Genomic DNA, 26,961 nt, shown 5'->3' with positions numbered 1-26,961 from the left:
AAACTGCAGAACTGTGGCTCACCTCATAACTGGTTTCTTCTCTCTGCATTCACCTGAAACCTTCCCGGTTCTCTGTAGATTTTTATTATGTGTTGACATTTTATGTTATCATACCATCTGTGAGTTATTGAGGCACTACAAACAGAAGCTAAGGGAAGGTTTTCAGACCCATTCCTGTTTTCCACAGTGAGTAGACCTTCAGATTCAACTCGAGTGAATCTTTCTTTTTTAATTGCTCATTACACATAATTTGAGAATGTTGTAATCCATTCATCTATGTAAACAGATTATTCATTATAATCCTTCCTCTCAACAAGGGTGTCCCAAAGTGTAGCCTGGGGGCCAATTTGCAGTCCTTAAAATGATTTTGTGCGGCCTTCGATCACAATTCAAAAATGACATAAATTTATTGGGTTGGGCTTTTTTTGCATATGCACATTAAGCAATTGATTGGGTGCAATTTTCTTTCATTTCTTTTCAATACAGAAATCAAACTACTTTGCTTGTTTCATTAAATATTGTGTTTCATTTATTGTTGAGCAAGTTAAAAAAAAAGTTTTTGCAATTTTAATCAACAAATTAAAATAATCATCAAAATATTATTATGGCAAGTCTCATATTTTAAGGGAAGGTTTAGTATAAATAGAACATTTATGTTAAATTCATAAAATTATTTTTTTCTTCCAACTTTTTTAATCCCCATTTCTAAACCAGTCTTTTAGATGGCTACAGAAGGAAAACATTGCCTTCTGCCTGGTTCCAAAATAAAAATATAAACTAGAGGGGGAGAAAAAAGCTTAAATAGCATAATGTAGTCCAAAAATGAATACGTTTTCAAATAAATTTAGATTGTTCACAGCCCTCATATTCAATCTCAAAAAACTGCTGGATGCCACAGCGGAGCAGCAAAATCTCACTCCAAAAGGAGAAGGGGAAAAAAAAGTGGGGCCCCTAAGCCAGCACTTTATAGAGCCCTCCTCCTCGTGGAAACTGACTGATCTTATCCTCTACTTCTTATGAGGCTTTTAAGTCTAAGAATGTGGTTTTTAAAGCAGAGAAAACTCTTGAGGTTTGCCTACTTCGTACTGCCCAGCGGGGGGCTCACATTCAGCTACATGCCGAAGTGGCTCCCACAAGAACACAAGCGCTCAGGTTGCAACATACAAGAGGAAGGCTGCACTTTCTGTTAGGAAAATCTTTAAACTGCTTCACTGACACACTACAAATATCTGATTGCTGCTGAAATTCAGTTTTAAAAAAGGGGCAACTTATTAAAGGCCCAGTTAGACATTACTATTGCATCAGTTATTTTATGTCTGACAATTCCAGTTGCGATTTCCCTTAAGGGACAACACAGCCTCTTTTTTTTTTTTTTGCAACAAATATTGACAAGAACAAGAGAACATAAATGAGGTGCAGGTTTTTTTAACCAGGTAGTTTTAAGCCCAACAGGTCAGCGCAGCACTGGTGGGATTGGAAGAATGGAATATCTGGTTGTTTAGTCACTATCTGAAATGAATACACATCAAATTTGAACATGTTTCACTTACATAATTGCGCAATAAACATTTCCAACAAAATATATTTAAAATATATATATATTTTTATATATTTATTGTTCAGCCGTTTTTTTTTTTTATTTTGTTTTTCTTTTACTTGGATTATTAAAAAATATCTCCCGTCTCAGTACCAACTATACAGCCTTTAAGCAGATTTGACTCACTGGATAAAAAAATACAGTAAAGTTAAAAGCATAGTATTGCTGCTATTTTTTGTAATTAATTTTTAAAGTAAATGCTTTACAGTCCCTTGCAAAACTATTAACACTTGGGCTTTTTCCATACCACTAATTGTAAAGTATTTTATTCAGATGATGGATTGAATAGGGGACGTCCACAGCTTGGAATAACCTGCTTCTAACTTGCTTACAAATTCATTCCTGACCTGTCTGGCGAGTACCTTAGACTTCATGATGTTGCTTGTCCACTAATGGTCTCTAATCAGCCTCTCACAGCTTCACAGAGCAGCTGAATGTATTCTACGATTAGATTGCAAACACATATTCGATTAGATGACTTCTGAACTACATTTAGAGGCTTATTTCAAATAAATGCAACAATTTGGGGTGCTTCATTTGAACAAAAATTGGGTTGATCTATCACATAAAATTAAACAAATACGTTGAACTTCGAACGACACTTTTAGGGTTTTAGTTTTTATATTCTCATCCCTTTAGTGACAAGAATAAAAAGTTATAGTATCATGAGAATAAAGTCTTAAAATCACCAGAATAAAGATGCAATATTACCAGAAGAAAGTAATAAGATTAAAAGACAAAAAGTTGCTTTAATTAGAAAAAGCCTGTGATAGTCATCAATATCTGACACGTGTGGCTAGGATTACTGTGACATGCAGTCACAGTCATAAAGTTGCCTAAAAAAAAAAAAATACACTTTCATTTTTATGACAATAAATAACCAAAAATATCATGATACAATTTTAACATTCATTGTTGTTCACCCTTACATAGAGGGGTTTAATTCTTCTCAGGACCCAGAAGATGTTCCTTCTACGGAGCTACAGAAGTGTGAAAAACAAAGTGAGCAGCGAAACATCCAGTCTGGGGTGATTTGGAGAAAAAGTGACAAGCTCTTACCAAATCTGGCAGCAGCTGTGGAGCAGTTCTGCTGTACTATTTGTGGCCAGAGGAGCATTCTTTGACTTTACTCTCTAGAGATTCTGTCTCGCTTACACTTCATTAGGAAAACTGGTCTGTGTGGGCTTTGTACCAGTTCTGGTTCAAAGTGTCCGCTGCCAGTTCTTGAAGTGAATGTAGGACAAAAGCTTAGTTCCCCACTGACAAAACGAGCCAGCTTCAAAGAGCTTTGAATTAAATAAACACGACACATGTATTTACCTACAACAGCATTGGGTGGTTCAGAAAGAGCTGAAGTATTTATGAAAACATCTGTATAGGTGGAAATTTAAGTTTTGACAGTAAAAAAATTGGGTGATTTTACCTAAAATTACTTTCATATTGGTGGCAAAACTCTCCAAACTGCAATATCAGGAAGATTTTATACAAGAATCAATTAGTATCAGACCTTCATTTCCTGATTTTGGTCAGCCATCCAATGCCACAAAGTGGTATACATTTTATATCCACAGAGTAACAAGCTCAGAATTTAGACATATTTAGAAGATTTACAGTCCTTTCACCAGTTTTTATGTAAACAAAAGCCCTTTTTAGATCATCTAACTTCCTATTTCAAAGAGAAACGTACTCATTTTGGCTGATGCAATTTTCTTTGAGGTCTGCCCTGAAGAATAATTTTATTTTTAGAACTAGGACACTCAAAAGCGGAAACATGTGCTAAAGATGTTTTGATGAAAAGTGTTGTTTTAAATATAGTAAGAAAAATGGAATTGTTCCCATCTGTGGGAAAACATCTCTCACCCAGTGGTTCTTAACCTTTTTTGAGGTACCGAACCCCCCAGTTGCATATGCGCATTCACCAAACCCTTCTTATTGCAACAAAACACACAAAATACTTTGTGGTATTCTGATTTAGTAATGTAATTATATTAGCTTTGTTACCACCCCCACACCACTAGAGGCAGTACCAATACCGAAAAGATGCGACTACGGAGCAGATTTAGACTATAGAATTTGTGGTAAAAACTGTGAGTTTTGCTGAAGTAATTAAAGACACAAGTTCAAATCCATGCTGAGAGTGGAGCTCCTTCAATCAGTGCTCCTCCGCAGCTCTGATTGGCTAAGCAATGTAACGTGATCCTCTGCAGCAAGTGATGGCAAAGCGGGGCGTCATCACGGCTTTACACAAGTGTGTCTTTACCTCCGCGGCAGAGGCTCCGCCGAACCCCTGAGACCGACTCATCGAACCCCTGGGGTTCGAGCGAACCCAGGTTAAGAACCACTGATCTAACCTATATCTGACTTTTGATAAAGTAAAAAAAAAAAAAAGGTTACTATTATTATTATTATTTGCTCTCCTTAGCATTGATAACAGCATATTATGGTAAAATTGATAGACGCTACTCTGATTATTTGACTTGTGCATCCCTTGATGTCACCACTCCATCACATATGTATGACATAATTGTGATTTTAATACACAGATTGTATCAAAAATATATAACACCTGCTAAAATAAACCACAGAATAAACCCATAAATCCACTACATAAACATACTTAGTGTTCTACTCTATAGAATAACAATGTAATATCTCATAAGCTGCTTAACACATGCCAGTCCTAGCTTGCCAACACTTTAAAACAGCTTCCTTAAACATCACTCTGGTAGCGCTAAGTGGTAGCCTTCTTTCAGCCAGCCAACCAGCAATGCCCAGCAATGAATGGCGAATTGCTCAATCTGTGTTAGCTTATTTTCACTCCAGCACCTTGTCTGGTGAATTACAAACCTTAGGAACTGAAGGATGAAATAAATAATAAAATTTAAACAACACAACTTTTAGAAACCTTTGTATACCACAAAGGGCTGCGCATTATAATGTACATTAAAAATCTGCATTTTAAAATATTATAGCAAACATTTTTATGCTTGTGCTACAAAACTGCAAATCTCTATTAAACCAGTCCTATGAGCTAAAAATCCTTTACACACAGCCCTGCTTTGATACCATCAACTGCCCCTTACAGAGCCCTGTCCAACAAAGCTTCCACAGGCTACACATGCTCATTAAATGTTTAAGTGGTTTTGTTTTTATATCATTTTGTAGCATTTGTGAACAAAATCACAAAAAAAAATTGTCTTAAATAACTTGAAATCCAACTAAATTTTGTATTTTTTGCCATATTGGTCATGAGAAATTTATTCAGTAAAGACATAGAAGTCATTGCTTCTGAATAAAATTCAGCTTATTTTATTTTATTTGTATTGGTATTTTAACAAAATGTACAGTCTCGCAATAGTATTTCAAATAATATCTGTATCCATCTCTAGGAAAAAGCTGAACTCTGCGTCAGGTTAACACTCTGCTGGTTGCAAAATGTGAGAATCTAAATATAGAGTGATCGGTTCTGTTGTGATGTGTTGCGTGAGTGATGGTGACAGCTGAAGCACAGTGGTGTCGAGTCCATCTGGATCACATGAAGACACACATGAGAAAGCTGTTCAGCCCTTGATCTTAGATCGTACTGGGGTTTACGTCAGGTCATCAGTAGGGAGAGTTTAAAATAACGTCCTACTGACTGAGGATCGAGGAAGCAAAGGAAGAGGAAGTAGCTTAGTGCCTGAACAGAAGTCAATTGCCAAAAAACAAACTTTTTTGAGTATTGTGACATAATATAAAGTGGTAACTAACTGATGTCACTCAACTCAAAACAATTACTCTGACCGAAATGGTACTAGCAGAAAATTCCTTCACTTTTTACAGCCAGATTTAATCAACCAATCAAATCACATGTTCCTTCTGATGCGCTTTTGTGTGTTCAGATTATTACTACAGTAAACCCTCGACTATTTGCTGTTCAGTATTTGTCGATTCACCATTCACAATTTTTTCTATGTAACACAACTCCAATTTGTTCATGAAAACTTTGCCTATCCGTGAAGCACACAAGCAAAAAGCTGAAATACATAAGTGCAATGGTACTTTGCACGCTATTGGCTGGTGTTTGCGAAGCAGCCAGTCCAGCAGCACAATTCACTTCCATGGCGTTGATTGGCTGTAGAATAGAGAGAAGGAAGACTGTATCCAGTAGCTTCTTCTTTATTGTTCTAAGGATTTTATCTATTAGTATTAGTATGACTGTGATGTTTAACCCCCTTGAATAAATGGAGTCCACTTTACTCAGCAAAACTGTACTAACAATAAAAATAATAATCAGTTTTGCGCCAAACACACTGCATTACCATTCCAAGCAGATTAACATTAACATTGCTGGATTTTTAGTTTTTGCTGAAAGCCTTGTATTTGGACTCCTGAACTTGAGCTCAACCGGTCCAATTTTAAATATCTGAACTCTAAAAGTGAAGGGACATGTACTTTTTGTTTTGTGAGTCATTTTAAGATACAAATTGTACTGCAGTTTAAAAAAAAACATACACTACTCAACCCTTCCTGCAGAATTGTGCAAGACGAAGGTTAAATATTGAAGCGTGTCAACAGAACTCTGCACATTGTAGCAGTGACATGTAAACAGTCGCAGCAGCCGTTTTCACAATCCCTTTCAAAAACCACATCCCAGTGAAATTAAACAAGAGGAGAAACAAGCAAGCACAAAAACTAATTGGGATGAGAGAGTTCTCCTGGAATCAAATTAACGGTGCGTAGTGTCTCTGTGTGACGTGAAAGTTGATTAGACCTGAAAAATGGGCAGCGCTGAGCCCTGGGTTGGTGGTGAAATCCAAAGAATCAATCTTTGTGGTCATAGGTCTCCTTCTGATAAGGCTGCTAAATTCTTGGCACTGGGACTCAGCATGCCACAGCAGCTCAAAAAAGAAAAAAAAAAAAGAGATTTTGATTTCAGCTTGTGTTTGTGTTATGGTGTTTGGTCTCCGGGGATGAGAACACTGGGAGCTTATCAAGAATTAACCTTGACACAGCAGCAATTCTATATGTAAAATACTTTATGTGCAGCGTTTATCAGCAGGACAGGTGTTGGAGACATGTCTAGTGTGCAGTGAAGCCTAGAAATCCCAAGCTGTGTCTTAGATGGAACTGACATGCTCATCTCTCTGCGAGGCTACAGCCCTGATCGCTGGCTCCAAATACTAAGCAGGTGGTCCCTTACCTGCCACATTAGAAACGAGATCTGACACGGTAATGAAAACACATGAAACTATGTGGTCCCTTAGTGGAGTTTTGAGGCTTAGTTTCACTGAAGGATGACCCAAAATGAGCAGATGCCTCTCTGGGTTATTATTACTGTCATCTTCTGACTGAGAAACAGGACATCATCAGGAGAGGGTGGTTTAACACGAGCTGGAAATTAAGTTGAACAACTTCAATGCAATGAGATGAGATAGAACCATTTCTATTCAATAAAGTGTCTGAAGAGCGATAATAAGCAGCACAGAATTACATTTCTGGCACAGTTGCGCAGTAGTTTTTACAGACAAGCAGATGGTGCGCAATGAACAATGTAAAAAAAACTATGAGTAAAAATCTAATAAAAATTGTAAAGAGTACATTTGTTCATAGTTTTGTTTTAAAAATACATTTGTTCATAGTCAAAGAAAATAAATTCACATATAATTGTATTTCTGCTAATGTAAAACTTAGGTTTTGCTATGGTAAACATAGCCTAGTTCAAGTAAATGCCAAAAATCGCCCTTCTTTAGGGCGATTTTTGGCATTTACTTGCCAAAAAGTAAATGCCTGCTTACACAGGTACACTGATTAATGCTTTATGATTAATGTTTCTAAGAGTACATTTGATCTTTTTTTACTTTTTACATGTCTTATTCCATAACTTATTGTGATTCTGATGCGTCACTTTGAAAATTAAATCATAATTTGGAAATCTGAAAAATAATGAACGTTTGCTTATCAAGCAACAGTACTGTCATGAAACATGAATGCATAGTGATTTTCAAAACTATTTGAAAATATCAAGTAGAAAATACTCATTCACCCCTGGCAAAAAGCTATACAAATCACTCTAACAAACCTAATGGATTTATTTCAAAAGCACAGTTACTTTTAGATCAAAAATTCAAACTAAATTATTAGAATTCTGAATAAAATTGTGGAAATAATAATCAATAACAGTTAATCAGCTGTTTTAAGAAAGCTTACAAAATGATGCTGTAGTTCAGTCTCATTAGGTAAAAAATAGTTTTTAAAGTTAATAATTTGACAGTTTGCCCACTCTAAACTACAGACAGTAAGTTAAGCATCTAGTAAAAATTAAAGTTTGTTACATCAAGCCTAAAATCCACCCATCCATCTTATTTATCTTTTTGTGACCAACCAATTGTGAAGAAGATTCAAAGTATCGGCCATAAATTAAAGCTGCAGAATGTAGCTTTTATAATCATCCATGTACATAAATTCACTTTAAAAAAAAACAATCAGAGCCACAACGAAGGTCTTAGTGCTGCTAATCATGTGGTGCTCAATGTCCTGATGACAGAGAAACAACTGACCATCACAGGGCAACTGTTTCTCGGCCTTTAATGGTGGCCATACTAACTTGGTTGAGCATTCACGGCAGACTGTGGTGCAGGGAACTAGATGTAGCGAAGCAGACAGTAAGGGGGAGATCGACAGCAATAAGATCCTCCTCCTGGCTCTGATTGGTTGTTTCTGATCAAGTGGTGGCTTTCTGCAGATGGTCAGTGGGACCACAGGGTCCCAATATAAAACACGACAGATAGCATGTCTCTTTTTATACATATGCATATTTGTTTGCATATTAAAACAAATATTCAAAAAACATAATGCTTGTAAAACTTACATACTACAGCTTTAAAACATAAACTTTGCTAAAACAAGTTGGTTTTGATACCGGTGTAGAGGTTTGATGGGCATTAAATGTTTTGAGATAAGTAACACACACATTTAAGGCAAACATCTCCAGGGACTTGCAAAACAAAGATATTCTATTTACATACAATTATTCAGGGCTATCATAGTAAAGAGGGACTAAATACAAATGCACACCACACCTTTCAGATTTTTTTGTAAAGTAAGAAAAACATGCAATGCTTTACTTCCACACTTAAACACAACCTTGTGATAATTAACCAACTAAAATAACAGCAAAATATAATGCAATCTGAGAGCCTGACAGGAGAAAATGCGAAGGTGATAAAAAACTGCAGGACCTTTTAAGACATCTGAGAAAGAGGAGTAACTGACGCCATGAAATAATTGCTAAATATTGCCAAAGAGCCTGTGTCAGTTGAGCTTAATCCAAACACAGTCTGCCACTTCATGCACGAGTCCAAGTCTAAATTTGTTTCAATGTCAACTCTGGGTTAAAAGGAGCAAATTGTGTAACACACTCTGCACCGACCAGAGGTCAGTGGGAATGCAGGAGCTACAACACTGCAAGTGGCTGCAGCTGCATATCCAAAACTCGGCACAGCAATTTGATGTTTTGTTCACACATTTTAAAAAAAACCCAGCAACATCAGACACACAGGCAGCAGTGTGAACACTAGCGCCGCCTCAGCACATCACCTGACTGAAGCACGTCGGACACTTCAGCTGAAACACACAGGAAGTTGAAACGACTTGCGTTTTTCTGCAACTTGTCACGCAAAACGAAGCTTTTCTGGCAGTTTTTTCTTACTTTCCTATGGGCTACAGTCATATCTGAATGCCAGCTGGTAAGAGCAGGGCGATGAAGAGGGGGGAGGGTTGAAAGGTTAGCCCACTGTGCATGAGGGGGAATGGAGCTCAGTGCTACTTTCTCATTCGTGCCGTGGCCACAGAAGGAGACGTTCTATTGCACAATGATCGAGTTTTGAATGTCAGATGTGTTTTATGTGTTTCAAGACACGGATGCAAGGTAAGCGTGGCTCTTTCCTCGCTTTAGCGGGGGGTCTTGGCTTTGACAAGCTGTACACAGAAACCGAAGTGTGAGTCGGTTGGTTTACCTCCTCCTGAAGTCGTTCTCGTATTTTTTGAGGTTAGGGTCCGCCTGGAGAAGGTTGTTGAATTCGGGAATTGAGACATTATCCTCATGTTCTTCCATGGTTTCTGCAGCCAGACGAAACCAATCGAGCACCGACCGCTCCGGAGATGTCACTGACAGAAAGGGAAAGAGAGGGGAGGGGACGTGTTTAGTGCTCTTCTAGTAACCGGAGCCCCGCAGCGAATCACGCTGCTTCTTTGCCGGAGCCCGCCCCACCACGCCGGGCTGAGTTTACAACAGACCAGAAGCCTGACAGCTGATCCTGGTTCTGATGTGCTGCTCTGTCCCTTTAAGGAGAAGCTCCAAAGGAATATAAATCGATCTATTGACTCCTTTGCAATGGATTTGATTATTGTTTTTATAAAATACAGTACCGAAACTTTAAAAAGGCCTCCAGCTACAGATAAATATGAATTTTTTTAGTAGAAAATTAAACATTGTTACACATTATCATAACAATTCAAAAGTTATTCTCAAGAATGGCATTGAACATAACAGAATAGTGAAATTATAAAAGAGTGAAATAGAACAATTAATAACAGGTGCATCTTAATAAATTGGAACATAATCATTAATTTCAACAATTTGTTTCAAAAAGTCAAATTTATTTATTATACATTTATTGCACACATAATTTTATATTTAAAACATTTAATTTGATAGTGATTTATTTACTTAATTTATTGTAATTATTTAATTTTAATCAATTTAAACAATCAAACAGGGATTACATAGTTAACCTAAAAGGCATTGCACAACTGGAGGAAGCTGGTGTTTCAGGTGAAAGCCCTGTATCCACAGGGAGAGAATCTGAGAGCAAACTCTGCTACAGCTGTTGGATACTTGCAGTTAAATGTCATTTAGAGATATTTTATTATAAATTGAGAGCATTTATTATTTTATTTACATCCCAATGAAACAATGGTTTAAACCTCCACTTCATCTAATATTCAACTTAATATTCTTTAAACTGTTAGTCAAATAAAGCAATTCCATTCAGCCTCATTTTTGTATTTAATCATTTAGAAATACATATTTTATAAACAGACATCTCATTGATAAAATGAAGTTATTTAGCAACGGTGATTAAATATTTGCACTGTATACTTTTCTTTAAGTAGTTCCTGGTATAAATGAGTTGCTAAACAGACTACACGTTAGGGTATTTTACACTTTTTCTTTAAATACATTATTTACTTTAATTTCCGTAATTGTTAAATCATTATGCACGCTATCTGATGTTAACATTTTTTTTCAGTTTTTTTATTTTTTTATTTAATGAAAAATTTCAGTAAATATGTGTGCAAACTTAATGTAAAGAAACAGAGAAGAAAGCCACTGTCTCAACCACATTTAGACACATTTAGGTGGACGTCTTTTTACCCTTCACTGTTCAAATACAATGTCATGTTGCTTAGAGAAAATACGTCTTCTAAGTTTATACAATAAAATGTTGCTGGAGATAGGCTTACAGGGTTAAAATTTCCCTTGATATATCTTATTTGCCAATCAGCCATTTCATGCATTCAATACTATTTATGGAAAGCCAGTGTTCAAAGTTTACTTTAAGAAATGTTTGTTCAATGTCAAAGTTTACCATCATGTAACTGGGTAAAGTGGACTGTAACACAGAGCTGACATGGACGCCTGTTTAGTGCAGAATATCATCTGCAAATCCATTGAATAAATGGGCTTAATATGTTCGTTCTTAAAAGTCAAGTGTTAAAATTCAGCAGCTACTCCATTGTCCCTTCCTCCTATTACTGTTCGAAGAGGCACATATTTCCAAACTGACTGCTCAAATTATTCTAATCGTATTCTTTATTGCCACAACAGATCTCCCCACAAACCTCTTCAGAATTGAGATGACAAAGTTATTGAATTCAAGATGATAACCTTGCAATAATTTAGATTAAGTCCCGCTTTGGAGGAGGCTGATAAATATGCATGCTGCCTGAAGACAGAGAGCGGCTCCTGAGGAGTGTTGTCCTTGCCACCAAATGAAACCGTCCTAGCTAAAGGTCAGAAAGTGAGTGTCATTCTAAAGAGCCATCTGTTGGTAATAGATGGAACAAGGGTGTTGCTGTCTGCCACAGAAGGTTGTGCCAATAAATGCTGTCTCTTTGATTCACGGCTAAATAACAACTGTTTACAAGTAAATGTGAAAAAGCACAGAAGCCAAGGACAATGACTGACAAAAATGTTAGATTTAGCTGAAGGATCATAACCTGAGAAGATGTGGCGAGGAACTGCTGATTTTTTTTTTTTTTTTTGTTACTGAGAAATACTAAACTTTTCTCGGTTTAATTTTCCACGTAGAGTCTACAATTCTAAAAGGGTAACTATTTCTGACTTCAGATGTCTCCAACGTCATCAGCACCTTTTTCACCTTCCCTTCTTACACAGAAAAAATATTTCTTTTAACTAATATGAATACACATATTAAAGCTGACTGGCTATTTTTTTTTATAACAGACTATTTACAATAAATGTCTGTAATTAAGTTAAAAGATAAATATGACATTTTGATATACATTTAAAATGTCCTTTATGAATACAACATAGAACATAATCTGCCTGACTGAAAGCACACAGTGATGGTAGGTGCCTTGCTGTCTTGGTGCTGCTGGACCGCACAGCGACTTTTGACTTTGTTTGTCAGTCTGTCCTTCTGTCTTATTTACACCACTAGGTTTGGATTTGTCTCTCAGCACTTAAATGATCTAAGTCTTATTTCACAGTCTGGTACTTGTGTGTCTTCATGTGGGGTGCCACAGGGTTTCATTCTTGGTCTGCTCCTTTTCCCCTTTATCTGCTGCCACTTAAAACAACTGCATCACCTTTCCTTTTACTGCTACGCAAATGATCTACAGACCTAGCTGTCTTTGACACATGATAATAGTGACTTTTAACTCTCCCTTTCTGTTTGTAGAGGTACAACCACTGCAAGCCTCTTGCACACATTGAATTTAGGTCTGTTTTATTAATTTTTCACCGGGGGCTAGATGATGATGATGATGTGTTATTAGGTACATTCAAATATTATAATCTGGATTGTCCTCCATGTTGTTCCAATAAATCTTGACACCATTTCCAGCATCCCTCTGACCTCAAACCCACAAATTATTGCTTTCTGAAAATGTTTACGAGACATTTTCGGAAAGCGGTTCTTCAGCATTTCTCTATTCTAAAGAACTGAGAAGTGCTTGTGGGAATTAGCCCCATCGGATTTGATGTTTTGAGCACGTCCGCTCTGTAGTACTGAACTGTACACCCACAGCGGCAGTCAGAGAGGCATATCAGACATGCAAAACACAGCCAAAATGCCATTTCTGTGTGACTTAATAGGAGCTGACACAATCCACCTTCTCATTCAACTAAAGTGACACGAGTACACAAACCCGCTACACTGATGTCATTTGTAATAAAGAAAATATAATTAGTTCTTCAATACCTGTAATTATTTATGAAAGCATTATTGTTCGCCCAGGCTGAGAGAATTACTTTCCAGAGTGTTCAGCAAATATGAGACCCCTCCAAGGCAAATAAGTAATAGCTGCTAGAAGATTTAGCAGGGGAATGTCAATAAGTGGCATACATATTTCAAAAAGTACTTGCTTTAATAAAATAGTTATATGAATTGACTCAAAAACAGTACAAAGCTAGACAAGTATTTATTTTTGGAAAACAGCAGAGATAAGAAATATAGTGTTATGGGCCAAAAGAAGAGAAATGTGAGATGAATTTGAAATGATATTTATTGCTTTTTCTGTCTTTCTGAAAAGCAGTCAACATACAAACCACACTCTTGTTTCACCACATTCCACCTTTAGTTAAAGTTTCCTTTTTCTAAATGTGAGCAAAGCACATCTTTAATTAGTTGAAATTCCATTTACAGACAAAAGACTTCTTACATGTAAGAGATGAATCCCCGCTTTCAAAAACCGCTTCAAAACCAGCGATGACAGTTTGATGTGATTAAAAAAAATGCAAATCGCTTTGAAAGGACAAATGTGAAAGTTAAAAAAAATTATCATTATGTTATGAAGAAGGGAGAATATTGAAATTATTCTAAAATTAAATAAAACATTCAAAAGTGTTTTTTTGCTATTTACCACAACTAAACGTGCTGCACAACAAGACCAGATTTACAGTGAGAGCTGTAGTGGAATGGTTTAGATGTGTTACAATGGCCTATCAGATCTGCATAAAACTGTAAACATGGACTTTTAAAATTTTGCTCTGCTTCATAATTAGTGGCTGTGATGCAACAAAATGTAAAAAAGAAAAAAATGCAATGCTTATGACTGCTTTTGTTAGGCACTATAAGTACAGTACCTGTCCCAGAACTATTCTTTTTTTTTTTTTTACTATAGCACTGTATAGTATGTACAGGGAACAGGATTTGAGGATGTCTATGAGTTGGCATCCCAGATGTTCGCAGCTGAATATTTTATTCAGTGAGCAGCTTTTCCAGTCACGCAACATCTTCAGACTCCAGCTGTCATACAGGACTTGAGTCAGCTCCTCTGTTTGTGAGCTGGTTGAAAAAAAAAACTAAAAAACACTACAGCATGAGCATCAACACAAAATACATCAGTTGAACTAAGCATACGCACAAGGAAGTGGCTCTGTAATTGCAAACATCCGGCAGCGTGATTAGTTTTCATTCTCTGTATCTCAAATTGCTTCTGAATTGAAAAGCTGTGGAACAGTTGGACATATGACCTAAATCCTCATTATTTTTCTGAGTGGTTTGTGGTTTACAGTGCATGAAAGTCTAAAAAAAATATGCATGTAACAACTTATTTTTTTCTGTATCAACTGCTTTAAAATAGCATGACATAAAACTGCTTAAACGTTTTTTTAAAGGTTTCAGTGACATGTTTAAAATGCTTTGCTAATGTATTCATACCCTTAAAACCATAACACATTTTGTCAGCAATCACAAACTTTAATATATTTCATAGGGATTTTGTGCGATGAACCAACTCATAGCAGTGCATTTTTATTAATTCTTACCCTGAACTCATTATTCAGTGTGTGCACGGCAGGAGATGTTAAGGTCTGATAGGAGTGTAACCAGAATTTCTCTGTCTTGCGCAGAGACTCTGGTTTTTCTAATTAAAAAATGAGATAGTTTAAACCATTCTCTTATTATTTCACGGTTTTAATTATTACTGATTAATGTCACCCTTTGAAATGACTTTGCTCTTTCATGCAATGGTTATGAGGTTTTTTTTTTACTAAAAATGTTTATATGGGCAGTTAGATTTTTTTTTAGAATATTTTAAGTGATGTTTTATTGGGATAAGGACTTTGGATAATTTTAGAAGAATACAATAGAAAAGAAATATCCTTAATCATCCCTCAGAGGAGAAATGTAGGCGTACCTCCAGCAAAGTTACAGGCATACGGAAGCATGCCGATTTACAAAAAAAGGTAAAAATTCAAACGGAAAATTTACAACAAGAAAGAAAAAAAATGCTGTGCCGTTCAATAACGTTCTCAGTTTCTAGTAACATGCAACTAAGTAGGATAATTTAAAAAAAACAAAAATGTGTATGTGTAGTGGGTCACATGCTAGTGAGTCCTTGTGAGGAAGGGCAATCAACATAAAATCAAACCTAATTAAATATGTGAATTACAAACTGCAGACTCCATGCTGGATCAGACGAGGGCCAGGTTAACAACGACCGGCACTGGTGCTGTTAACCTACAGGGTGCTGGTGGAATTTGGAGTACTGTTGGTTTATGGAGGAGGAAACGGAGATTTTCTCATACAAACCTTCTTAATGGTCTGATGGTATCTGGATTATTATTTATCTCATTATCACTACAAGTTGTCCCGACATTTGATCTTTAAATGTCTTGAACTGAATAAATATATTAGTTTTATTAACATTAGATTCACACTTATAGGGTTAAGGTTAGGGTTCTACTAGTAGTACTTAGTGATTTCTTCTTTAGGTGACATGTTCTTGCGCTGACTGAAAATACTGTGTGAACTAATAAATACATTAGCCAACTAATAAATACATTTATTGATTGTTAAGTATAGGAGACTAATTTAATAATTATTTATACAATAGCATAAATTTATTTAAAGCACTATCACAATTTTCCGACGACCTCATCATTTGGTGATATGTGTTGGTTAAGTAAAATCCTTTCAAAAACACTACTGTGAAGTTTGGGGGTTAATGTTATGAAACAATGTTAAAAGATGGGGAAAAGTTAATGATGTATGAGTACTTTTGTGTGGCACTATGTGTCAGTATGATGTTGGTCTCCATTTGCTGGTAATAAAATCAGATGTCAGCCATTAGTGTGCTGAAATACTGCGATCTGCACAGTTTCTTTGAAAGGTGGACAGCCGTCCTCAATGAATGCCACCAAGTGAGAAGGTTAACACAGAGCAATAAATGGAACCAGAGAGAATGGAAATGAAGCTAATGAGAGGCGATAAGATTCACTCCAGTCTTCAATTTCAAGCATGGAGTAGCTGGGATCTCAGAAAGGACAAGAGACAGACATGAGGATGGAGATCTTTAATGAGAGACATTTACAGAGGGCAAAAGAGATACTGGTGTGTCAGACAGAACAAAAAGCCCACGCTGACAATAATTTCTGATTCTGTGAAGTATTACTTTGAGGAGTTTAAACGTTCCAAATGATATGTCATGCTGTCACATGCAAAGACTAATCTGAATAATTCAAAATCGTGGATATGGCTAATGAAAGAAAAAAAGGAAATAATGCCCCAGTGAGTGGTCTCCGTTGACGTCATACTCACTGATATGGGTTGAGGACACACAGAAGTAAGCAGAACTCATTGTCGGATTCAGGATTTTTTCTTTTTTTTGGCAAAACTCATTTATGAATTTCAGACTCGTCAGCCCCCTGAGAAGAAGTGAATTGTTAACACCTGACCTCACAATATAAAAGGGCCAAATGGTTTAAATCAAGCAGAAGGGGCTCTGGGGACGGCGTCAAAGGAAGAGGGTGAAAAGGGACGAATTTCAACTCGGTCTCAGAAAGGGGAAGTCATGACTTTTTTTTTTAAACAGAAACAAGGACACTAAACAAGGTTAGAGCAAAAATAATTACACTAGTCTTTCAGGTTCAGAGAAATCACGATTTTTGTATGTGCTGTGGATATGACAAGGTTGCACAGCGCCATGTAACAATAAAGCCTCTTTCTCAATGATTAATTGCAAATAAAGTAACATTTGAGGTCAATCTATGGAGCAACACATTGTTCAGGTTAGGACAATTTTTTTAAGTGTTGTTCAAAACTAGACAATAAGAAACAATCGTTTCAAGTACAAACTGTAAAAGATGGAGATTTAGTAAGATCAGAGACTCGGAGCCGTCTTCTACTGCAGCAGCATAGATACATCTTTGCATATAGCTTCCTCCACACTTACTGGGACCCCTGGTAAAGTTTGTCAGAAGAAATATAATCACCTTTATTCCATTAGAATAATCTCTTTTCAATTTTCTGTTCAAAAGTACATCATTAGTAGGTAAGACTGCTTATTCCTATTCACTAAAGCTAAATGTATTTCAGTAAATATAAGATGTTGTTGTTCAATAAAAAGTTTATCTGTAGTTCAGTAAGCAATAGTTTCCAGCTGGCCACAGGGATCACAGCTAAATCACTAAAAAACTTCCAACCTGAGAAGCTTCTGTTAACTACTGACTTGTAACTTCTACACTGTCACTACATGGTGATACTTCTAGTTCTTATTTAAACAAAGATATCGATTATAAAAGTTACCTACTGCTGCTTTAAACTGGAGAAATGGCAAACATTGTTCAATATCACTAAAACTAAAGTCACTGTGTGCAAATATATATCATCTTACCTGGTCTCCTGCCAGGGAGAGCTGCTGCTCAGTTGCTTCTCCTCGAAGGGGCGAGTTGACACGGAGCCAGACAGAGAAGCAACACAGGCTGTATTTGTTTACAAACTGCAATGAACTTATGTGTTTAGTTATCTGCATGTGGGCTCCATGAAAGCTCTTTTGCAGCCATGGGTGTAGCGTAATCGTGCAAAGCAGAACAAGTCTGCTCTTAGTGGCGTCACAGCCTCTGTGATCCCCGCCCCCACTCCTTCGAGGGGGTGTCTTTTAAAGAAGACAGCTGAAAAAATGCTAAAGTAATAATCTGTAGTCACCTTTAATGTTTCCATTGCTCGGTTAGCAGAATTACAAAAGGAGGAAGATGAAACAGCTTCAAAAGGCTCACTTTAGTGCTGTACAAATCTCAAGTAAAGAACATGGAAAGATTCTGGTTAAAATGAGAATGACAAAATAATCATATCGGTAAAAACAGCTTTGGACTAAAATATTGGGAATCAGTGGCCCTGAATTCCAAATATACATGTTAGTGTCAGCAACGGAAACACTAACATCAGATGGCGTCTAATTGGAAACAAAAAGAGAGGGATCTTTGACCAACGACTGTCTAAGAGAAGGAGTCTAGCAGAAATTAAGTATTTCAGTTGTTAATTATTATTTCCAATTATCAAGTGATAAATGAAAAAAACCATAAGGATGGACTGGTTACCTGTCCAGGGTGTAACCCTCCTCTCGCTCGCTGACAGCTGGAGACAGGCTCCAGCGCCCCTGCAGACTTCAATGGGATAAGGCTGTAAGAAGATGGATGGATGGACGGACGGACGGACGGACGGACGGACGGATGGATGGATGGATGGATGGATGGATGGATGGATGGATGGAAACCATAAGGTTTAGAATATGATGTATTTTAAACAAACTCTCCTTCTTAACATAGGGTTTATTTCCCCTTTGAACAAATGTCCCAGTGGTGCCAAAACATCTAGAAACCATAAATGTTGAGTATGTGATTTTGGTCTCACCTGACCATAAAACCTCAAGTCTCAATTGAGATTTACAATAAATAATAATTCAATCCATCCATTCATTATGTAGACTCACTTGTCCTTTTGGGCTCTAAGAGGAGCTGACTCCTAACTCCAGCAGTCATTATTATACTGCAACAAACATTTTATTTTTAAGCTTTTTTTAATTTTTACCAAAGGTGCCAACCAATGCGGAAGGTGCTGCTGTACTGTGTGCTACAGATAGAGCAAAAACACATACACAAAAATAAAGTCTTAAAATTGATCCATGGAAACATCCATGATTTAAATCAGGTTACACCTGGGTTTATATACTCACAGGGACAAAACAGAGAAAATAAATACTGGAAATGCTGTGGTAAATGTATCTGCAGAGTGAGCGCTGTGCTGCATTTATGCTACATATTATACAACTGGTAAATTAAGACGATATAATATATAATTTTTAAAAAACTCAGTGATGTCTAGATGGGATTAGGATCCATCATTCCTGATAATACATTATAAGGAGGTCAAAGACAAATCCACCTTCTTTACCTGGTTAAAACTGAGAGTTTAAGGATAATGTTGATGTATTTCTATATGAAAGACTTTGAAATGGCAAATCAGATATAATAGTAGCATTCTTTTCTTTGAAAAGAAAGGTTTTAATAAAACTGAAACTCAACTAAAGAGCACCAATTACATCATTTGCATCAAAATTAAGAGTCATAAGTCTAAAATTTGTATGATTTAACTAAATGTATGATAATACATGTAAAAACATGAAACTGAAAAAAAAAAACCTCTGGCCAGAAACCCAATTTTCATATTTTGTAGATTTGATTGACCAAATAATGAGCCCTTAGAGCAGCTGCGGCCACAGTGGTTAAGTACAAAGTTTGTTTCTCTCAACGTGATGCAAGAATTATGACAAGTCTGTCATTAAGAGGCAAAAAGTGGTTTAATAACCATCCATTCATGTTCTTCTCTTGCTCTCACACTTTAAAGACCTCTTGTGAGTCATGAGTCTACGTTTGAAATTTGTCGAGCTGCTTTGAAAAAGGTCCATTACAAAGAGTCATATATGATTATCTCCACAAGTCTCAACTTTACAATTTGCACGGGGTGAATATGTGAATTTGTCATTTCGTCTTTACACTCAGAATCACTGAACTCTGCCATGGCCGACCACTTCAAATTTCTGCAGGATGTTTGGCCTACAGGTTCATAGACAGAATTTAAGAATATGTGGCGAGAGTGTTTTCAATTTTTGACTTTTTAAATCAGAAAAATCATCAGTTAGGAAATTACCTCATGAATCTCCGTTTGGTTTTTTTATTCCTCTTTAATTCCTAAGGATAAGAATGTATTTGCAAATGTGCTTCCAACTACAAGGACTGAAAGTAAAATGGGTTTCTAATTAACCCATAACAATAAAATAAAATATAATTAACTTATGATACCCAGCCCTTGTGTTTACAAATGGGGTCCAACCGACCCCACACCCGTAAAACTTGTATCATTTGCCACAGTCCTCCACATTTGCCTCAGTCCTTGCACGCACAAGGGTTAAGGGAAAAATAAAACTTTCTGTCATACTTTTCCAGTTTTTCTGTGTTTCTCTCAAAGTTCCCAGATATGATGCAAAACAGAAAATGTTCATATTGTACTGTATGTCAAATCAATACTCGGTCAGGTCTTCTTTTGCATTAAACGCCGCCTCCATGTGCTGTGGTGTGGAACCGATCAGTGGTTCTGCTGATGTTCCAAGATGGCGTCTCTCCCTGATGTTTCTTATCTTTCTCTTGACAACACTTCTTGTAAACTCTCTGTGGGGATTGGTCAGCTTGCTGGCACAGATATTTCATGGTCATTAAGCCAGGCAATGTGGACAGGTGCCAGGTCCTCAACATCTCTATAATATCTCATCAACAGAGGAGAACATTAGGTGCCCTAAAATTTCCTAAATGGCTCCACAGAGTTCAAACTTGATAAACACAATGGACCAACACTAGAATATCATGACTGATTGTAAAAATGTCCCACTGGAGCCCAAAAAAAGTAACTTGGCTTATGTGACTCTCTTCACATTTCCTTCAGACTCTGACACCTTGATTTCGAAATCCTGAATTTATTTTCATGTGAAAAGTGGGCTTTGGACCACTGAGGTTTTGCACAAGAATCTTCTAGACACTCGCAAAGGGCTTTTCTTCACATTGTTCTCAAGTCTGTGCTTATTCCTGTTTCTTATGCAACGTTTTTCCCTTCCACTAAAAAGACCATTAACCTGCTTGAACTGAAAACGCTGTCAAAAGCCACAGCCTTTTAAGCCATGATCTTTTGTAGATACCCTTCTTTTTGGTAGTAACTATCTGCTGGACAATTGCCAAATCCGCAATATTCTCCACAGGCCACATTGAAATACAAATACAGGTTCAAAAATTAGAACATCTATAAAAAGTTCAAATTTCTTTGTCACTCTCTTAGGAATGTAAAACTCAGATTATTACACAAAGAGTGAAGTATCTCAAGGCTTTATTTCTTAAATTATACAATTATGGTTTTGAAATACATGTATGTCTATGAAAGACATAAACACTCATAAAACATGAGTTTCATATTTTTTTAAATCAAACTACTAAAAATAAAAATTATTTTCAATAATAGTCTTATTATGAGGTATACTGTTGTCAGGAGTTAGCTCCTCAGATCCTTGTCCCTGTTACATTTACTGTTTTAACTGACTTTAATATTTTTGCATCCACTTTCCTTTTGTTTGGAAACCCTTAGTCTTTAAAAGTGCATACAAAACAACAACAAAAGAATCGTTATTATAAAAGAATGAACGATATTCAGTTTGTGACGTAACTTGTCAGTGTAACTTTGTGTGTGTGTTTGAACTGATCAACAAAAAAGCGGGAATAAAAAAATATATCATCCTAGGCTTTAATTTTGAACAGCATCACAGTTATGTGTTAAAGAAAAACAAAAGACAAAAACAAACTTGTTCATATCTGTCTCAGCGGGAGACCAAACCTAAGGAAATCATTATTTTATTTATTTATTAGTAAACACTGTTCCTTTAAAAAAAAAATTTAAATGAAACATTCTTCTACTCTTTTATTGTTTTGTAACCACAAGCAGCATCTCAGAACTATAAATTAGTATTCTGTGTATAAAAATGGTAGAACGGTAACCAGGAAAAGGATTTTCCTGACACCATGTTGCCAAGTTTAAGTGAGACAATACTAAATGTGTTACTTCTATCCAAACATTAGTGTTACATACATTACTGTTTAAACAGCCAGCTTGTTATTTTTCTATTGCTTCCAGTTTAATAAGGGTAAAAATAGTTTCATCAGAATTAATCACTGACATGCACCGGCGCTCATATTTCTATACTGATTCTGCCGGTGAATACAAATTGCATCTCCATACCAGTTAGTCGGAAGACATGAGTGCATATAAGCCATACACAAATCCTACTGGCTAACTTTGAAGAGCTTGACATTATATTATTATCACTTTTTAATATTTCACCACAGTAGTCATTGTCAGACGCTGTCACTGTCAGATGTGCCAACAGTGTTTGCCAATCATACAGACTCTGATCGAATTCAACTGTCAATCAGAAGCCAGTCAAGTTGTTTTCTTGACTTCAAAAAGCTTCTTTTGGAAATCATGACAAAAGATTCTCATCTTAAATTTAAAATCCCTCCGGGTGACAGTTGTTTAGACAGAACAACTGGTTTTGATATATGTATATAAAAAGAGACAGATAACACTTTTGAAACATTTGGTATGACTTTCAAAAGAACATCTCGTTGCATAGAAATAAATAATCTACTCTCAAAATAGGGATATGTGAGGAAACATTTTGCATGTTCATTTGTCTGCGCGGGTGTGCGTCTTTGCTAAAAGTGAATAATGCCGATGACATCGTTGTGAAGACGAGGTGAAAGCAGCCTATTATATGTCAGTCTGCCTCTGCCTCCCCCTCCTGGTGCCCCGATAGGGCTCTTCTCATTCAGACCTGTTTTGGAGTAATGCCACAGATGGTGATGAGCCTGTGTAATCCCCGTAGATTTCCACGGTTTATAAACAGCAAGACAAGCAGCAGGTCCCGCCGATCTGAACAAACACTTCCAAATCAGGAGGTGTTTATCATGCCTGTTTGGGGTGGAGGTTGTAATTATTGCAAACAAGAGCAAACATGCAAAGAGAAATGGATTTCACAGATCTAATTGATTGTGGGAAAAGCAGGAAACGTGGCTGCTGTAAAGCCAGACTCCCCCTCCCGCTGCATTCCCCATCAGGTGATTGTATGAGAGTTTAAAATTTATCATATTCTTACAGCACCTGAAGTATTTTCAGTTTTAAATGAGGCACAATCAGAGTGAGCCGTTCAAAGTTAATTTCCTGTGGCTAAATCCAAGAAAGAAATATGACTAAATACACGGCATTTTATAACGGTGTAAAGCAGTGGTGGTGTTCAAGGTTTTACTTAAAGCTGAGAAGACACATATTTTATATTTTCCTTTTACATAAGTTATTGTACATTGTACTATATTTGTATGTTTATACGAGATCTCTATATTAAAGTGTCACAATATTTCTTGTTAAGTCGACGAACATCTCGCGAGCATTCACCTGATGAAGACACAATTGAAAATGCCCCAACTTAAATGATTTGCTTGGCAGAATTTTGAGTTTCCACAAGGAACTTTTAATGGTGACAGAGTGGCAAACAAGACAGAAATGTGTAAGAGCCGCAGAAAGCGTTGCTATGAAGTCTTAAGAGCTGGACATCAGGGGGTATGTTGGACTGCGTTATTATAAAAGTGTAACGCTGACACTAGCAACTGGGGAGTGGGTAAATGTGCTGTACACCATGCATATTTGAAGCACTGTCCAAAGATTCAAAGAAGGTCAAGAAATCAGAAAAAGAAAGATCTGTTTTTTGTGGTTTTCTCTTCCCTCCCCCATTATGTTTTTGGAGTTGTACATCACAGTATTTGCTGCAGAACGTCTAGGCAAAGTCATGGAAGTCTGGCTAACCAATTAAACAAATCTTTTATTTTATTTTTTCCCTAAGAAGTGTATCCATTTCAGTTGGGAAAGACCTATTTGTTTGTGTGAAGCACTTCAAGGACGAATTTTCCAGAATTTAGAAGGATTTACCGACATACTTTGACTGAGAGGTCATTTCCTTCTGTTTATGAAATAATGAACACAGCAAAGCAGTAAGCTAAAAATAACGCTAAAATTACTATCTTTAATTTAGACATTTATTGTGTATTGATATAATGTCCTAGCCTTTCTTTTGATATTGCTAGCATCTTGCTTCTACTTATGTTAGCAGTGAGTGGTCATTTAGCTCCTTAGTGAAGTAACCGATCATACTGCGTGTCTTGAATAGTATTATTACACAAACTATTCAGCATTATTTTGCCGTTCTTGTCTTGGGAAACAGATGATCCAAATGCAGTCAGTGACGATTCTGTGCCAACAAATAATTGTATCTCTGCTCTCAGACTACAAAAATTGCCAAACGGCGGTGAGTTCAATGTTTTTCTACCTGGATGGGAGTGAAGTGCCTCAGGTGCGTTTAAAGAGACGGCGTCAAAACAAATTGCTGTCAGACATACCTCAGAACAGGCATAGAGGAGGGGCCTGTGGAGCTGCAACTGTCACAGCTGCTGCTGAGCTGTAACCACTCACACCTGATCGTCATCACCCGGATCCCCAGCTGCTGCCATATAAGGATGGATCTTCCCCCTGCACGGCGTCAGATTGTTGTGAAACCCTCAGCGGTAACACTTTCAGGCCTGCTGTAGTAACTTGAGCTAACTGCCCAGTAACTAACCTGTCTGTCTCTTCCTTCTGCCTAGTTGCCTCTCCTGTCCCTGATCCTGACCCCCACCTCTGGTTTTGGACCTCCTGCCTTCGACCCCCTGTCTGTCTGACCCTGAGATCTGGAACCTGTTTTGACCTGGATTTGGACCCGCTGGCTCTGACCCCCCTGTCTGTCTGACCCCGAGATCTGGAATTGCCTGACCCTGATTTGGATTCCCTGGTTCTGACCCCGGCCTGTCTGACCAAGAAATAGTTTATCTCCTAAATAAACACCTGTTTTTGTATTTGCTGTTCAGTCCCTGCGTCCATCAGTTCCTGAACGTGACAGCAACTACCAGGATTTCAGACCAAAGCAGTTCCACTTTTTACAGACCACAACTAAAAGATTTAAATGTGAAAAAGAAGGTTTTAAAAGCATGATATGTTCACTTTAAATTAAAGTTGTCAGTTTAAAAAACTGAAACATGTTAAATGTGTATAAGCATACTGTTTCTTGAAGTAATACTGGAGGGATTTTTTTTTTATGCTTGTTTTGTTTCTGTTGCTTTACTGTGGAGCAATGGTGTGAAAATAACTAATTTGACAGTTGTACACGTAATGTTGAAAAAAATCTGCATATTCTTTCTGTGAAGTGCTTTGAAAAAAGATATATGTTAAGCACCCTTTTGTTTTTGTGTTTCACCTTGTTTTAATGCAACCAGAGAGTTGTCTAAAATTAGCAGCGCGGTTTGAGAAACAGCAGGTACGGCGCACCGTGCTAATAGACTCTGGAGGTGAATTAGCCATTAACTGAAAAGGCTAATTCACCTCTAAACCAGATGTCTTTGTAAAAGTGAAAAAGAATGGAACTGTAAATACAACACTGAGAGAGGTGTTGAGAGATATATTTAAAGTGTTTGTGCAACTGCTTAGAACGCAACCCTGACGGCAACTGAATTAAACTGATCATGAGTATGAGCATCAAAGATCAATAACATAAAATAATTTGTGGTTTTTTAAAACTAAGTGTAGAAGCTGAATTCATCACATGAAGTTTAACTCATTGTAGTTACTTGTGATTCTCAAATGGGCTTTAGCATTACCACTTACTGCATATAGTATATTACAAAAGGATTCATAAAAAAAATTAAAAAAAATTCGTTTGTCACATTTTGTCAGGTGTCAGAAAAACAAACTTCAACATGCTGGGATTTTACTGTGCATCATAGAACACAAAGAATCATGTCATTTTGATAAAAGTATGTTCTGTATAACAGTGTCCCAGTCAAAGTCCAGAGAAGAGACATATTCCAAAAGTTGTGCACGTATGTTTACTGTTAAACCTCATATCCTTTCCTTTCCACTTCAGTTAGTGGGAACATTGTGTTGGCCTATTAAATATTGTAACATCTAACATTACAACATATAAAGTATTTCAAGGGGTGTGAAAATGTTTTAAAAATTAAAAGGGTTCTGTATCTTCCATTTGCAGATCAAAGCAAAGTGCAGAAAAATCTTCAAACGAACAAGTGAATCATGCTGTTTTTGTTTGTCTTTTTGGAGCAATACCATAAAACTTATCCCACAAAAAAACGAGGGTACTTTCAAACCCAAGTTAGGTGAAGAAAGTTGAAGCTCAGCCGACTTTTAATAGTTGATTGGTATATTTTCCTTGAGCTAAAATATCATTATAAACATTTTGATTTTTGTGCTTCCACTAGCCTGAATGTGTTTCCCTTCATACCATCACTTATTTATTTCAGTTTATTTCACTTTGATGTGAGCAATGCTTGTAATTGCATGTACCTCAGTCATCATGTTTCCTTGATGAAATTTTTATCTGTATATGAATTATGCATTAGCAATGCATAATGTATTGATGGAATTCCACTTTTTCTACAAAACAGGACTTTTTAAAGTTTATTTTCTTAATTTAAATTTCTCTTGGTGGTAACCAAATGTCTGATGCTTGTGTTTTGCAAGCTCAAGGAGCCCCATTTTAAAAACATCATTACAACATTTGCAAATACTAATGATCAACATGATACATTTTAAACAGACCTCAATTTTATGGAGGTCTTTAAGGGGTTTTGCAGTGAGTGCATTGGTCATTTGCTTAAAACCTTAGATGGGCAGAGGAACTCCTAAAATACTTGCAGGCATTATGTCTAGAATAAACTATAGGAGCAGAGGAAGTTTATGGCTGTAATGTGATAAAATAAAATATAGGCAAAGTAGGTATAAGGTATAAATACTTTTCAAGGCGCTTTATGTATCTGTTTTTGCTGTAAAAAACAAACAAACATTAGACACTGAAATTGAATGATTAAGCTTTTCAAGATTTATTGTTTACTGTGAACCATAATTGTGAAGGTGTAAAAGCATAATTTCATTTTCTAAAAAAAGTTTCACTGGTGATTACATTGTTGCAGCATTAATGTCTTTCACCGTCATTCGAATACTTGGGAGTAAAATAAAAGCAACAGAGGGGGGTGACCATACAGTTAAGTAAAAACTGTTTAAAAATGTAACAAAATAAATTAAAACTATAATTTTACGTGGTTTTATTCCATTGCTAACTGTGTTTTTGAAATTATTGTCTGAGAAGTAAAGTTTCATCTG

At 36.6% G+C, this 26,961-nt stretch overlaps 1 protein-coding gene and 1 long non-coding RNA gene across 3 annotated transcripts in view; one reads left to right on the top strand and one right to left on the bottom strand.

Moving 5' to 3' along the window:
• gbe1b (glucan (1,4-alpha-), branching enzyme 1b) overlaps positions 1-9,779 on the bottom strand; it is a 108,627-nt gene extending 98,848 nt beyond the window's left edge. The window contains exon 1 of the mRNA XM_008426352.3: positions 9,595-9,779. Within this exon, the coding sequence (XP_008424574.1) occupies positions 9,595-9,692 (98 nt within the window). The 5' untranslated portion in view covers positions 9,693-9,779. The remainder of the gene's footprint in view (positions 1-9,594) is intronic.
• LOC108166837 (uncharacterized) lies at positions 9,331-26,918 on the top strand. Of its 2 annotated transcripts, XR_014090439.1 has the most exons (3): positions 9,331-9,506; positions 24,039-24,317; positions 24,396-26,918. It is a non-coding gene; the product is annotated as an uncharacterized LOC108166837 (long non-coding RNA). The 2 variants fall into 2 exon arrangements; XR_001777241.2 differs by having other exon boundaries at positions 24,039-26,918.
• The last annotated feature ends 43 nt before the right edge of the window (positions 26,919-26,961 follow it).

The sequence above is a fragment of the Poecilia reticulata genome, chromosome 13 (assembly GCF_904066995.2).
Source record: "Poecilia reticulata chromosome 13, P_reticulata-male-v2, whole genome shotgun sequence".
In the NCBI taxonomy this organism is placed as follows: Eukaryota; Metazoa; Chordata; class Actinopteri; order Cyprinodontiformes; family Poeciliidae; genus Poecilia; species Poecilia reticulata.
Note: the sequence above shows the minus strand (reverse complement) of the source record. Positions and strands in the feature narration are given on the sequence as shown.